The sequence below is a fragment of the Cajanus cajan genome, chromosome 8 (assembly GCF_000230855.2).
Source record: "Cajanus cajan strain Asha chromosome 8, NIPB_CcT2T_4, whole genome shotgun sequence".
Classification (NCBI taxonomy): domain Eukaryota; kingdom Viridiplantae; phylum Streptophyta; class Magnoliopsida; order Fabales; family Fabaceae; genus Cajanus; species Cajanus cajan.
The window spans coordinates 10,768,886-10,782,189 of NC_138524.1; the positions used below are offsets into that span (position 1 = coordinate 10,768,886).

General features: G+C 31.3%; 2 protein-coding genes across 2 annotated transcripts; both read left to right on the forward strand.

The window, feature by feature from the left end:
• Nucleotides 1–4,273: 4,273 nt before the first annotated feature.
• LOC109788974 (E3 ubiquitin-protein ligase PUB23) lies at nt 4,274–6,303 on the forward strand. Its single transcript, XM_020347838.3, has 3 exons — nt 4,274–5,245; nt 5,516–5,870; nt 6,043–6,303. Exons 1-2 carry the CDS (start codon nt 4,353–4,355, stop codon nt 5,838–5,840), a joined length of 1,218 nt encoding a protein of 405 aa, XP_020203427.1. The 5' UTR covers nt 4,274–4,352; the 3' UTR covers nt 5,841–5,870; nt 6,043–6,303.
• A 3,769-nt stretch (nt 6,304–10,072) lies between these two features.
• Nucleotides 10,073–12,724, forward strand: LOC109788971 (protein FAF-like, chloroplastic). The gene is made up of 4 exons (XM_020347835.3): nt 10,073–10,082; nt 10,192–10,205; nt 10,324–10,539; nt 10,924–12,724. The coding sequence occupies exons 1-4, from the start codon at nt 10,073–10,075 to the stop codon at nt 12,439–12,441; spliced, it is 1,758 nt and encodes a 585-aa protein (XP_020203424.2). The 3' UTR covers nt 12,442–12,724.
• The last annotated feature ends 580 nt before the right edge of the window (nt 12,725–13,304 follow it).

Here is a 13,304-nt window from a genome sequence, read left to right on the forward strand (position 1 = left end):
GGCACCACAACGAGCAAACGTACGCGAGAGGTCACCTCCGCCCAGCGAGCTCGGTCTTAACTCCTCGACCTACGGTCCTCAGAGCTCGGGGGGCTAGTGTACTATCCGTACCGCGTAACCGAGCTCCGAGCTCGGCACCACAACGCAAGCCGACCTCGGACGCGCACTGCATGACATCAGCTCGGCATTTAAGTGAATCATAATCGATTCCCGAGGATCTCGCCCCAGACGAGGTTCGTTATCTAATCATATTACATCTTATCTCAAGCCCAAGGCCCAAAGCAACCATAATTCACACTAAGGTACGTGCATTACTTATACGAGATTCATACTCCCACAAACACTAACTTTAGCATCGGAGTCTCTTTTGCAGGTACCACCCCCATCTTGGAGCACCAGCGTACCCGTAAAGAAGGCTCATCGATCTTACCTGGCGGATCAGCTCTACAGCAGATTTCCGGTAAGAACAGAAAGATAAAAATAAAAATATCTTACATAGACCAAAATCAAAACTTACATATTTTAAAAGGACCAAAAATGTTTTACACTGGTTAAAATCAATGTTTACAAATTTTATAAAGATGAAAAATAAAGAAAAATTTTTTATAATGACCAAAATCAAAACTCATACATTTTATGAGAATTAAAAATATATTTAAATCTTTATTTTTTTTACATTAATAATTATTTTATTCTCACATTAGTAAAAAAACATGTTTTTACTTGTGACTTTATGATTCAAATTAGTATAAATATTAAACTTTTTTATTGATACTTGTATCAGAGAGGTCTTAAGATTGAAATATTGTTTATTGTCTATTTCAAAAGGATACTAAATGAAAATCTATAAGTTCAAGAAATATTTGACCTGTCAAACATTTCATCGTAATCATGAAAAAGAATAACATTCGACTATTATAAAATAATAAAAACTTTTAAATATATTCTAAATTCTCAATAATAATATTCTTTTACCTATAAATATACTTGCATCAAATTATCATAAATTACATAATATATACATTATACACTTAAAATATGTTTGGATGGAGAATTTTAATGGAATAATTCATTTGTTTGAAGAATTTCAAATTCTTTAAGGTGAAATACTTTGTTTGGATGGAGGATTTACAAAGAATTTAAAATCCAAACATTTGTGAAATTCTTTGAAATAGTAGAATTTCAAATTCTCCCAAAAAAGATAAGAATTTGAAATTCCTCATATTTTTTTTCCCTTATTTCACTTATATATTTTATCTTATATCTTCATATTTTTAATTATTGAATATTCAAAAATACTTTAAAAATTATTAAATATTATCTAATATTAATTTTTAAAATTATTAAATATTTAAAAATTGGTTAATATTTTTTTATAAAATTTTATTTAAAAATCTCAACATATAAATATATTTTTAAAATCAATTTTATCATTAATAGAATCAAATTATCATATCCAAATTAACAATTTAAAATTTCAAAAAAATTGAATTGACTTATCCAAACAAAATATTTTAAGAATAATAGAAATTGAAATCAAAATAATTCAAATACTAAGAATTTCAAATTCTTTAAATTTGTAAAATTCATCATCCAAACACACCATTAATTATTTCAATTATTTGTTAACTTTCACATTGAAACCTCTTTTACAAGTAAAATTTACATGATAATTAAAGGTTCAGAATCGAAAAATCAAAGAGCGAAGGTCTTCAACCAAAAGCTTTCAAAATCATGAATATTTTCTTCTGACTTGATTTATTCAACATCTGAAATTAGAATTTGAATAGCCAAGAATTTAATTAAAAGTCAGAAACTATTATTATGGATTGGGGTCAATGGTTGAACTTGAAGTGGAGGTTTAAGAGTTTGCCACTGACAGCATATACTGAAATAAATGCCTTCTCAAACTGAAGGATGCTCTTTTTGACTGTTATCAGACTAATTGGCTTATATTTATTATCAAACCACCTCAACTATTTACGCTATGTTTGGCCATATAGTTCCGGTGAACCAAAAACTATCTCATATAATATTGAGCTTTTAATAAACAAGAAAGAAAATATAAAAAAAAAATCATATAATTTCTCTTTTTCAAATTTTATTTATTTTAAATTTTATAATTTTTTCTTCTTTTCCTCTCCACTATATTTGGATAAATAAAGAAATAAGATAGCAATAAAATGAAAATAAATATAAAAGAAAAGCATAAAATTGATTTTTATGTTGTTTGAATTGAAATAATAATGAAAAATATTGAATTTTTTTTATCTACTAAGCTTCATTATGTATAATGACATATATATAAAAAGTCAATTAATTTAATTGAGATATATAAATTAGTATCTCTCCCTCATTCTTGCCTTTTCTTTCGGTGGCTCATGGGATAAGAAAAGTATTCGAAATCTAATGTATTTTTTTTTTCTCTCTGGACTTTTTCTTATCTGTCAACTTCTCAAATCCCAATCAAGGTTCATCCAGATAAAATAACACTTTTGATTTACTTTTCAGGGTCATCCTTATGTAGATTCGGGAAAAATTTATATATAATTATAATTTTATAATTTAATTGTAAAATAAATTATTTAAAAGATATTACAAATTAATATAAAAATTAAGTCATAAGGTATTGGCTAAAAGGAAACTACTGTTTGAAAGAGTTTCATGATATTCATTAAAAATAAAACAAATATAAAATCTGAACACAATCATGTGACATAACATTAAATCTATTCAGTAAACTATGAAAGAAAGCATTAATGGATGAGGCATGAAAAGTGAGAGAAAGAGGATACAGTTTGGGCTCATGCTTGTCAGCTCCAACCATGCAGTCATTAAGATAAAAGGGAGAAAACAAATACGAATCTCCATTTAATTTATTTTATTTTTTAAAATTGAAAATATTATAAATAAAAATCAAAATTCTCTCATCAGGCTTAATTGCAATTGCAATTTGCAATAGCGATAGTAGCTCAAAATTGTGAAAGTTGAAGGCCTTGTAGTTCATCATTTATTATTCTATCTCCCACATACCCTAAGAGCTAAAGAAAGTCATAAGGTATTACATAAAGCTTGGGACAGGTCTTAACTAATTCACCATCACCATCTCCACATATTCATTTCCATGTGTTGACTTTATCATTCAGAACAACTTGTATAAATAATTCGTACCTTAATTATCTTCCACAAGGTTTTTTGGGTACCATTAAACAAGTTAATACAATATTTGATATTCATTTTTTTATTTTAGAGTGATCAGATTACTAGAATCAATAAAAAATATCATCTAACAATTAATATAAAAAAATCTAGTATTTCTTTCTTTAATATTTATTAAACTATCAAGTATCAAATAGACGTTAAAATTTTATATTTTAAAAATTAATTTGGGTTAATATTATAAAATAACTATATTTCTTATTTATCATTAATGGATTTATTTTATGTAGTCAAATTAAGTGAGTTAGCTAAACTACTAAATTAGATAATATGAACTTAAATGAACAGATATCAATGTTGGTTCATTAGAAGATAATGACTTTTTTTTAGATTAACACACTATAATAAGAAAGTTATGGCTCCTAATATATTATATCATAACTTTACTCTTTTATCCCCGTCTAAAAAGAGACTAAGATCCCATTAGATAATTTAGAAGATTTAGCTAAGGAAGAAACATAACTTTACTCGTACTATATTTGTATTAATTGAAAATAAAACTATCTAAAAATAAAAATGAAAAAAGCAGAGGAAAATGATCAAAAAATATATAATCAATTTTATATATAAGCATACATTATAGGTGTTTTTGAAATAATTAAGTTCAAATTAATTTTTTTAATCCATAAACATAATTTATATATTATTTTAAACTTAACAATCAAAATCAAAGACTAATATATACTTATAAATGTGATTTTCTGTTAACCAAATATTTTTTTTAACATTAAAGTAAATTGATCTTTAAGAACATCACATCAACTTTTTATAACTTAGATAATTTAGACAGGTGTTACGATCACTATAATGTTTATATCGAATATCCCCGATATAGATAACAAACATACTTTTCGTTATATGGATTTGCATTAATTTTAACTGCTAAAACAATATCGAGACGAATATATATATTAAAAGGCAAATCACTATTAAAAAAATATTAAAAGCTGAATTGTTAGTTTAGAGTTGACAATATAACTGTAAATGTTCAACTTAATTAGTAGCTAATTTAAGGTTGTCATTTATTTTTTTCCTTTTCTTCTAGTCTTCCATATTAAAATTCAAAGAAAGACCAAAAACCAGCACTATTTCTTTTTTGCTAGAACCCAATTCCATCATCCATCCTTCCAAACATGGATGAAACAGAGATTCCTACCCTTTTCCTGTGCCCGATTTCTCTGCAGCTTATGAGAGACCCTGTGACAGTGTGCACAGGAATCACATACGACAGAGAAAACATAGAGAGATGGTTATTTTCATGCAACAAAAACAAAACCTGCCCTGTTACTAAGCAATCATTGTCACACAATGATCTTACTCCAAACCACACTCTCCAACGTGTGATCCAAGCTTGGTGCACCGACAATATTGGAGCTCAAACTATTTTATCTCCAAAGTCAATCATTGACCAAACTGAAATTTTCAAACCCCTCTTCGAATCAAAGAAGTTCCCGGAGAAACAGCTCAAGTGTCTTAGAATGCTTGAATTTATTGCTTTTGAAAGTGAAAGTAACAAAAACTGTTTGAATTCTGCAGGGGCTATAGATTTCTTGGCTTCCACCATGATGTTGAACAAAAGCCAAGGAGTTTCAAATTCAAGTGCTATCATGAGTGAAGTAGCACTTGAAGTGTTGTTCCACCTAAACCCTTCTGAATCTCAGCTTAAAAACCTGATGAACAAGGAGGGGGTCCAGTTTGTGGAGTCCTTGTTTGAGGTGTTGAAGCTGGGAAAGTTCCGATCTCGAGCTCATGCAGCTGTGCTATTGAAGTCAGCATTTGAGGTGGCTGGTCCAACCCAATTGAGCAATGTCACATCAGAACTGTTTGTGGAAATAGTTAGAGTTCTAAGGGATCAGATTTCACAAGAGGCTTCTAAGGCAGCATTGAAGCTTCTTGTGAGGTTGTGTTCATGGGGAAGGAACAGAAGCAAAGCAGTTGAGGGTGGTGCGGTTTTAGTTCTCATTGAGCTACTTCTTGATGTGTCTGAAAGGAGAACATGTGAACTCATGTTGATAGCTTTGGACAGGTATTAGAGATGTAGTTTGTAATCTGTACTTGGTCTATATAAAGGTTCTCACAATCATATTATGAGTCTATTTAGATACAGATCGAAGGTGCTTCGAAAAACTTCTATATTATAAAAAAAAATCTTTACGTTAGTAGAAAAATTCTTATAGACTTATATTAAAACATGCTCAATTAATGTACACTTTGATAAATCAAATAGTATTTTTGCTTCCATCTATATCAGTTTCTCTCGTTTTCTCCCCTCTGAATCATGTTTTTTTAACAACAGGCTTTGTGGCTGTGCAGAAGGAAGGGCTGAATTGGTGAACCATGGAGCTGGAGTGGCTGTTGTGTCAAAGAAGATTCTGAGGGTTTCACAAGTGGGAAGTGATAGAGGGGTCAAAATTTTGACCTCCATTAGTAGGCATTCAGCCACCCCAAGAGTCCTTCATGAAATGTTGCTATTTGGGGCAGTGTCAAAGTTGTGCTTGGTCCTTCAAGTGGAGGGTAGTTTCAAGGCCAAGGAGAGGGCTAGGGAGACACTCAAATTGCACTCTACGGTTTGGAGGCATTCCACATGTATTCCTATCCCTTTGCTTGCATCTTATCCTTGATGTTGTGGATCATAGGCTTTTATTATGAAGGTGAAATATAGTTTATTGTGTTTGTGTTTGTGTTTGTCCAACTTTTCTAACTGTTTATTATTGGAATTATACGAATGAATCTCTCAAATATCTATGTTTGTAAACATTATGCTCCCGAAGTACTGTATATTAAGCAAGCACTATTAAGTGTTCATTGGCTTGTCATGTGCAGTTTGTTTTAGCGGCAACCATTCAAGCATTGAATCTGTATTCACAGAAAGCGGAGATTGATTTTGGTTGGTAGTGCTGAGCTTTTTGCTGAACAAGATGCTTTCAATGTTTGAAGTATTAGTTCACCTAATCCTCTTGGTAGAGATAAAGACAAAGGGCCATTGATGTAACCTTAAAATCAATGTTCTTGTTTGAGTTTAATTTTAAAACTCCATCCGTGTAAAGACTTTTATAATACTAATAAGTTTGAAATCATTTTAAACATGATCTTGAAAGTAACTACTACAAAATTAATTAATTTTCAATTATATTACACTCTATATTGATTTATTGATTTATCGCATAAAAAATATTTACATTGTTAATGAATTTGATTTAAATTCTTGTTATTTAAGCACTCGAAATTCTACAAATGAATAAATTATTATCTTGGTCAAAGTAAAATTGTATTTAATTTTTTTTTAAGTAAGATTAGGAGTTTGAATTATATGTGTAGTTAATTTATTTATTTTTTGTTAAAGATGATAACACATCAAATAAATACCTTGCACATATTCATAACATAGTAATAAAAAAAATAATGATTTATTTTAATTTATCAATAACAAATTTGGACTAAAATTTTACTTTCATCAGCATAGAATATCATATGTAGGAAGGAAAAAAATTGTATTAATTTTGAAGTAAAGAGGTATTCATAAATAAAATTATATTATCTGACCATGTTTCACTAATTAAATTTGCTGAGTCAATGAGCTTACGTATGAAGGAGGAGAAATGTGATGATGAAATTAGGAATCAATTTGTAGCCCATATTCTTCCACGGCCTGTGTAATTGATGTGTATAGCCCAACCCACTTGCATTTGCAGCATCTTCAATTTTTAGGTTTATAGTTCTTCACTCCGTCTTCAATTGGAGAGACTTTAGATAGAATGAGACTTTCAGATTATCAAATTAGATTAAATTAATGGAGATATATTTTTTCTCTAACTACTTAAAAAAAAGTTTATCCAAACATAATCTAAATTTGAAATCATTTGGAGGAATATCTTATGCATAAAAGTTGATAGCGAAGTACATACGATAACCAAAAGAAACCTTGAGACATAAGAGATAATGTAACATGTAGTAGCTTTAGAAACATATATTTTAGTTTTTCAAGAGCAATATAACTATACAAGAGTAGTCGGCATATCCTACCACACACACCAAGGGGAACAATGATGATAACAACATAGACAAACATACAAATGACAGGAACCAAATAAAGGCCCAAATTTTAATCATTCAAATGGTGGGTTTGTCATATCAGTAAAGCCCATTATAAATAAAGTCAACATTACTCTACCATAAGATGTAAGAGCTTCAAGATTTGTTGGGATATTGCACATTAGTTAGAAATAAAGTCAACATACCCCTCATAATTTTTGGAATTTTTTTCCCATGAAATAGCTTTTAGGATAAATTAAATTTCTTCACTTCTAATATGGTTGAAGAGGTTTAAAAAGAGTAGTCTCCCAGTGGGCTCCAATGTCATAGTGTACTAATTGATGTGTGCGAAATTAGTACATAATTATTGCAACCTCTCTCAAAAAGCAAAAATATGGGTACATAATTTAACTATTTCATATAAATATTGTCTCTTAAATTATTGCTATCATTTTTTTCTTTCTAATTACGATGCCGCACTTAGTAGTTAGTCCTCTAAGACCCCTCAATTTAGCAGCTATTTTAATTTGCTCTCCTTCAAGCTTAATATAAAAATGACTCTTAAATAATTGAGGAGAAAGGTCACAAGATCATAAGACCAGCCGCAAACAACCATACTTACAAATATCTACTGAGTTAATCACTTATACACGGTTAATGTAAAGTTTTTTTACACTGGCAATCAATCATATCTTTTAATAGTATCATATCATTTGTTTATTTAATGAAATAAAAATAAAATAAAATAATTTAAAAAATATGATTGATAACTTTACACTAATAATATATGGATGATTAACTCATATCTATTTACATTCAGCCACAGATGATTTATCAATTCGTTATGTGAGTTATTTAGTAATAATTTTTTCAAAATTTTATCTATAATAAACAATTATAAATATAAATATTCGAGTTTTATTTAAACTAAATATTTATTGGTAGAATATTTTTTTTATTCAAGTTCATCAAGTCTATAAGAATAAAACATCTACAAGTATGGATAATTTTTCTTGTAGTGCATAATAGATCTTATTAGAAAATAAGTTTTCTTAAAAAAACTTTTAAATAAAGCTAGACGTCTAAAATAGTTAAATCGGACCTTAAAAGAAAATTATAATAGATAAACACGTCAGATTTTGATCTATGATTTGAAAAGTTGAACAAACTTATTTCAGCCCAACCACTTGCTAACTTAACTGCACTGATAATTTGCTGCAAAACTTGCTAAGAATTTTCCTTGAAATTTTTTTATCTAAAATTTCAACAACAAAAAATCACAATTAACAAGTTCTTGATTTAAGTAGAATCAAACTCAAATTTTCTCAAGTAAAATTTTGTATTCAAGTCTTTTTTTTTATTATTATTAAAATTACACTGATAACATCAGAATTTGAAATATATTCAGCCAAATTTTCCAAAGAAATTAGTTACATGGTTACCTAAAAAGAAAAGGCAAATGCCACCGAAAAATTGACGAAATAAATTAGTATATTTTCCGCTAATTAGCAAGAAAGCAACTTTTTGATTAGAGCGTTGGTCATAATATGCAATAATGCAAAATTTGAAAACAATATATTGGATAAGTTGAAAGCAATAAACTGCACAAGAATTGCAAGTCGGGTGACAGAAAATTGAGCTCTCATCATTTTGCTTAAACTTGAACGGGTTTTCTATTGTGTAAAGAACAAAATAAGATGCTAGGAATAAAAAAAAATATTAAAAATAAAAGTATTAATTATATTAAAAATACAAAGTGGTCTAATGTATAATAATTATTCTTTAAACAACTTAAAATTTTAATAAGGTGTACATTTAGTATTTATAACACAATTCTATAGAGCCACTGTAGACAGTGCCAACTTCAATTTAATCTGTTATTTGACATGAATTAACATGACTGTTTAACTTCAAATTTGGCAAAATTCTCCAAAGGACAGGTTTTACTGATTTCAATTAGATCTAGATACGAAGCATTTCTCTTAATAACCCAACAGTTGTAACAACTATCGTTAATGGGCCAACCACAGAGGACAAGTATCCATTGACAAATCTCTTTGTTTGGTCATTTTTCTTCCCCAATAGATCATAACTTGCCACCACCCGATCCATATCTTCAACCATTTCTCTTGTCAAATATTTACTGACAACATCTAAAGTTCATTGCTCCTTCCATGGCACACTGTCTTTTTCCAGGGTCAATGAAACAACTCACAAGTGATAATTGCACAAGATTTTGCTAGATTTTGCTCCGGACAACTCGTTATTTTATCCACTAACGTACCTATGCCAAGGTAAACACATAAAAATATTATATATTGAGATATAATCAAAGTCTTACATCATTAAAATAAGAGAAAAACCAGCATATTAATATGAAATCTTTTAGATGATAACAAAAATAAATTTTAAAAAAATTTAAGTCTAAAGCAAACATACAACGACTTGTGTGAACATAGTGCACGACAAGATGTTATACTCTTCAATGAAATTTCCGTATATTATGCGATGGAAATCCACGCAGCACATGTAGATAATATTTTGTTCGAGCCACTAATTTTTGTTGTTCTTTTTTTATTTCATATATATAAATAGGAGGTTCTTATAGCTAAATGAAGTATATGTTTTTACCCCAATGAGAAAAAACATTAAAAAGGGTTGTGGGAGCATTCATTCGTAATGTCGGCCACCTTTTTGGATAAAGCAGTGGAAATACAACAAAATGGGCGTACGTAAGAGAGATTAGTGAATCCTATATATATCCATGGCACTAACATTTCATGTTCAGGTGGTTAACAAAAGTGGTTCTAGTCTAACGTAAATGAGTGGACGTACGTATATATATACCTGCATGTTAAACTTTTGAGTGACATATGTTCTATATTCTTGCAACTATATATTTATTTATATTGTGTGTACGTTTATGAACGTGGTCCACAGGCCACAGCACACCTGTTTATTGAGTTCGCGGTAGATGTATAACTCAACAAGAAGGACATTGGTGGAAACTGGACCGAAAATTTAGGTCATGTTTAAAGTATTTTATGATTATTATTATTATTATTTTGGTAGGGTCCAGTGAACACGGTTCTTAAAGCTTTTGGCCCCCTACAAATACCCTCATTCCCTCCCTCCATTGCCATCATCAACCACAAACAATTTCATTCCTCCAACATCATTGTACAACACAAATTATACAATCCTCATCCTTGTTACTACAACTTGCAACTTCCACTCCCAGTGGTCTCTCACAAGAGACCTCTGTTGGATATTGTTCTCTTGCTTCAGGTAAATTTACTTTATAAAATTCAATTGTATTTTTGAAAAAGCTTGCATGCAGTTTCTTATGTGGTTTTGTTGTTTCTCTAAATAAAATTGAGCTATAAAACTTTAATTCTGATGAGATAAGAGCGCTGAACAACACATATAAAGTTGTGTCAAAGTTCTGTCTTTATATTTTTTTGCCACACCTCATTTATGGTGTACGTTTTCCAAAACCCCGTGCATGTTACCTATCTGACTCCACTTTGAAACTTGAAATTCTCTTGCTTTTGCACACTTGTGGGTTGTGTCTCACTTCACTCTATCTTATAGTTATCATCACGTACACTTCTAAAGGGGTGTTGTATATTTGGTGTTTTGTTCTAAATTCTGGTCTTTTGTTTTGTGCAGTTAAGCGAGTTACACTTTCCTTCGTGCTTAGACATGTCAGCAACCTCCATGACTATGACCAACAACGTTCAAAGCCTAGAGGAAGAGACCACGATGCCGAAGCAGGGCATCATCACCATTTTGGACTCAAACTCAAACACAGCTTCTTCTTGTTCTTCCCTGCGAAGAACTCTCTCTGCAGACATGTCCTCCAAGCACTGGCTCTCTCAAACCATTGCTGACTCCGAAGCTGAAAGAGAGAGGCTTGAGATATGGAGCTCCATTCAAAAGAGCAAAAAGGAGGAACAAGAGAAATCAGCACCGTTTGATACGTGGAGCACAATCATATCCCTCAAGGGAAAAGATGAAATCTCCAAGTCACTTCCTGTGACACCTTATGTTCACCCTCTTGTGAAAAGGTCAAAGAGTTTAAGTGAGAAGAGCCTCCAAATCTGCACCGAGAGTCTCGGATCCGAGACTGGCTCTGATGGCTTGTTGTTCTCTTCTTACCCTTCTTCTGAGACAGGGGATGTAAAGAAAGAAGAGAAAGTTTTTCTAGAACCAACTAATCAAGAACAAGAGGAAGGAAAAAAAGAAGAAGAGTTTTACAATTATGTTCCAGTGGCTACAAAGAAGGCTTCATCACCACCACGTGCTTTTCCTCCGCCACTCCCTTCACTCTCTCATCATCACCAAGCTGCTCCTTCACTTCACATGCATTCCCGCCGTGACAATGGAAGGTTGGTTCTAGAAGCTGTTTCTGTTCCTTCTCAAAACAATTTCAGTGTTCAGCGCCAAGATGGTCGCCTTGTCCTCACTTTCTCCAATCACCTTGAGGAGGAAGAAGAGAATGATGATCATGTGGAAGAAGAGTACTTAGGAGAGTGTGAGTTCGAAGAAAATGAAGATTATGAAGAAGAGTATGAGGGTGAAAAGAAAAATGAAGATGAATACTCTTTTGGTACCAGGTTACAGGTATCCTCCACTGAAGACAATTCTGGTTTGATGGGATATGAGAGTGTGATAGAGAAAGCACCCTTATTGTCTAGTGGGGTGAGAAGTAGTGTTCATGAGTTGGCTTTGATGATGAACAAGAATAAGCCAATTGGTTTGGTGAACAGGAATCCAAAGTGGTCTGAAAAGTTCAATGAGATGAGCAATTTTGAGGATGTTAATGTTGCACAATCGTTGCCTCCAAGGCCAAGGGTAGCTAGGTTGATTCCATCAGCACCAGCTATGGTTAAGGGTTCTTTCAATTTCAATGCTTATGAGTATTGTTGGAGGACCAAGTCTGCTACATCAAAAGGTACTGGTGTTAACCTTAACCCACTTGACCAAGAGAAACATCATCATCAAGAGAACCTGAAGAGCAAGGTCGTTGTGTCTGGGAACAAGAACAAGGCGCTCTCAAATGAGCAACAACAGTTGCTGGTTTTGAGAGGGAAGAATGGTGATTACTTGGTTCACAATTTGAAGAGTTGCAAGGATTCTAGAAGGTCGTTTCTGTTTTGGGAACCTTATTGCATTGCCACTTCCTGAGTAGCAACACCAACATCATAATTACTAATCCAAAATCCATTGTTCAAAACACTATTTATTACTTCATCCTTTTATCTCTACCCGGTTCCACTCTTTTAAAGAGTTGTTTAGTGTAGTCAAATAAAAGAAAAGGGATGGGAGGGAGGAGAGAAGAGAAAAAAATACTTTATTTGTGTTGTAAGATCACAGAAATTACTTGAACAGTGTTTGTCAAATATAACAGTCTAATGTATGCAGTCATACTGTCATACACAAAAAGTAATCTTAGCTCATCTTTGACTTCCTGGATGGCCTTGTCCTTCCCTAAAATTTTCTAAAAATGTTGTTTGGACACAACAAAAACATCTGAGCAACACTCTTAAAAAATGTTTTATAAAATATAATTAGAAATTAAAAAGGGAAAATAAATAAATAAGGGGTTGCTCAAGTGTTTTGTGAAAGTTGGATGTTAAAAAAATAGAACCCAAAATTTTCATGGTTTCTTAGCTTTTCAACTTTTTTGCTTTTGTAATCCAAGCCAATGGGGTTTCAGAATCGGTCTTGTCCTACCTAATTGGTCTCGTTATATTTTGGGAACACTATGATCATTCCCTGATATGCTTTGTCCCTTCTTAGTTTTAAGTTAGGATAACGACATATTCATACTATTATTAGGGATGTAAAAAATTTCGTAACCACATATATTACGAATAAAATTTGTTATAAATAGAAAATAGATATTGTAAATGAGTATTTGTATAAAATGGATACGAGTATCTTTTATACTTGTATGTTAACGGGTGAATATTGTAATAATCCGCTTTGATTCCTACACTTAGTTGACTTACAACTGATAGCAGTAAAAACAACTAATAACTTAGAGT

Excerpts from the sequence above, each read along its gene's own strand:
- LOC109788974 (XM_020347838.3), top strand. The coding sequence starts at position 4,353 with ATGGATGAAACAGAGATTCCTACCCTTTTCCTGTGCCCGATTTCTCTG. Across the intron at positions 5,246-5,515 it reads ATGTTGATAGCTTTGGACAG|GCTTTGTGGCTGTGCAGAAG; the intron begins GTATTAGAGATG and ends TTTTAACAACAG.
- LOC109788971 (XM_020347835.3), top strand. Across the intron at positions 10,540-10,923 it reads ATATTGTTCTCTTGCTTCAG|TTAAGCGAGTTACACTTTCC; the intron begins GTAAATTTACTT and ends TGTTTTGTGCAG.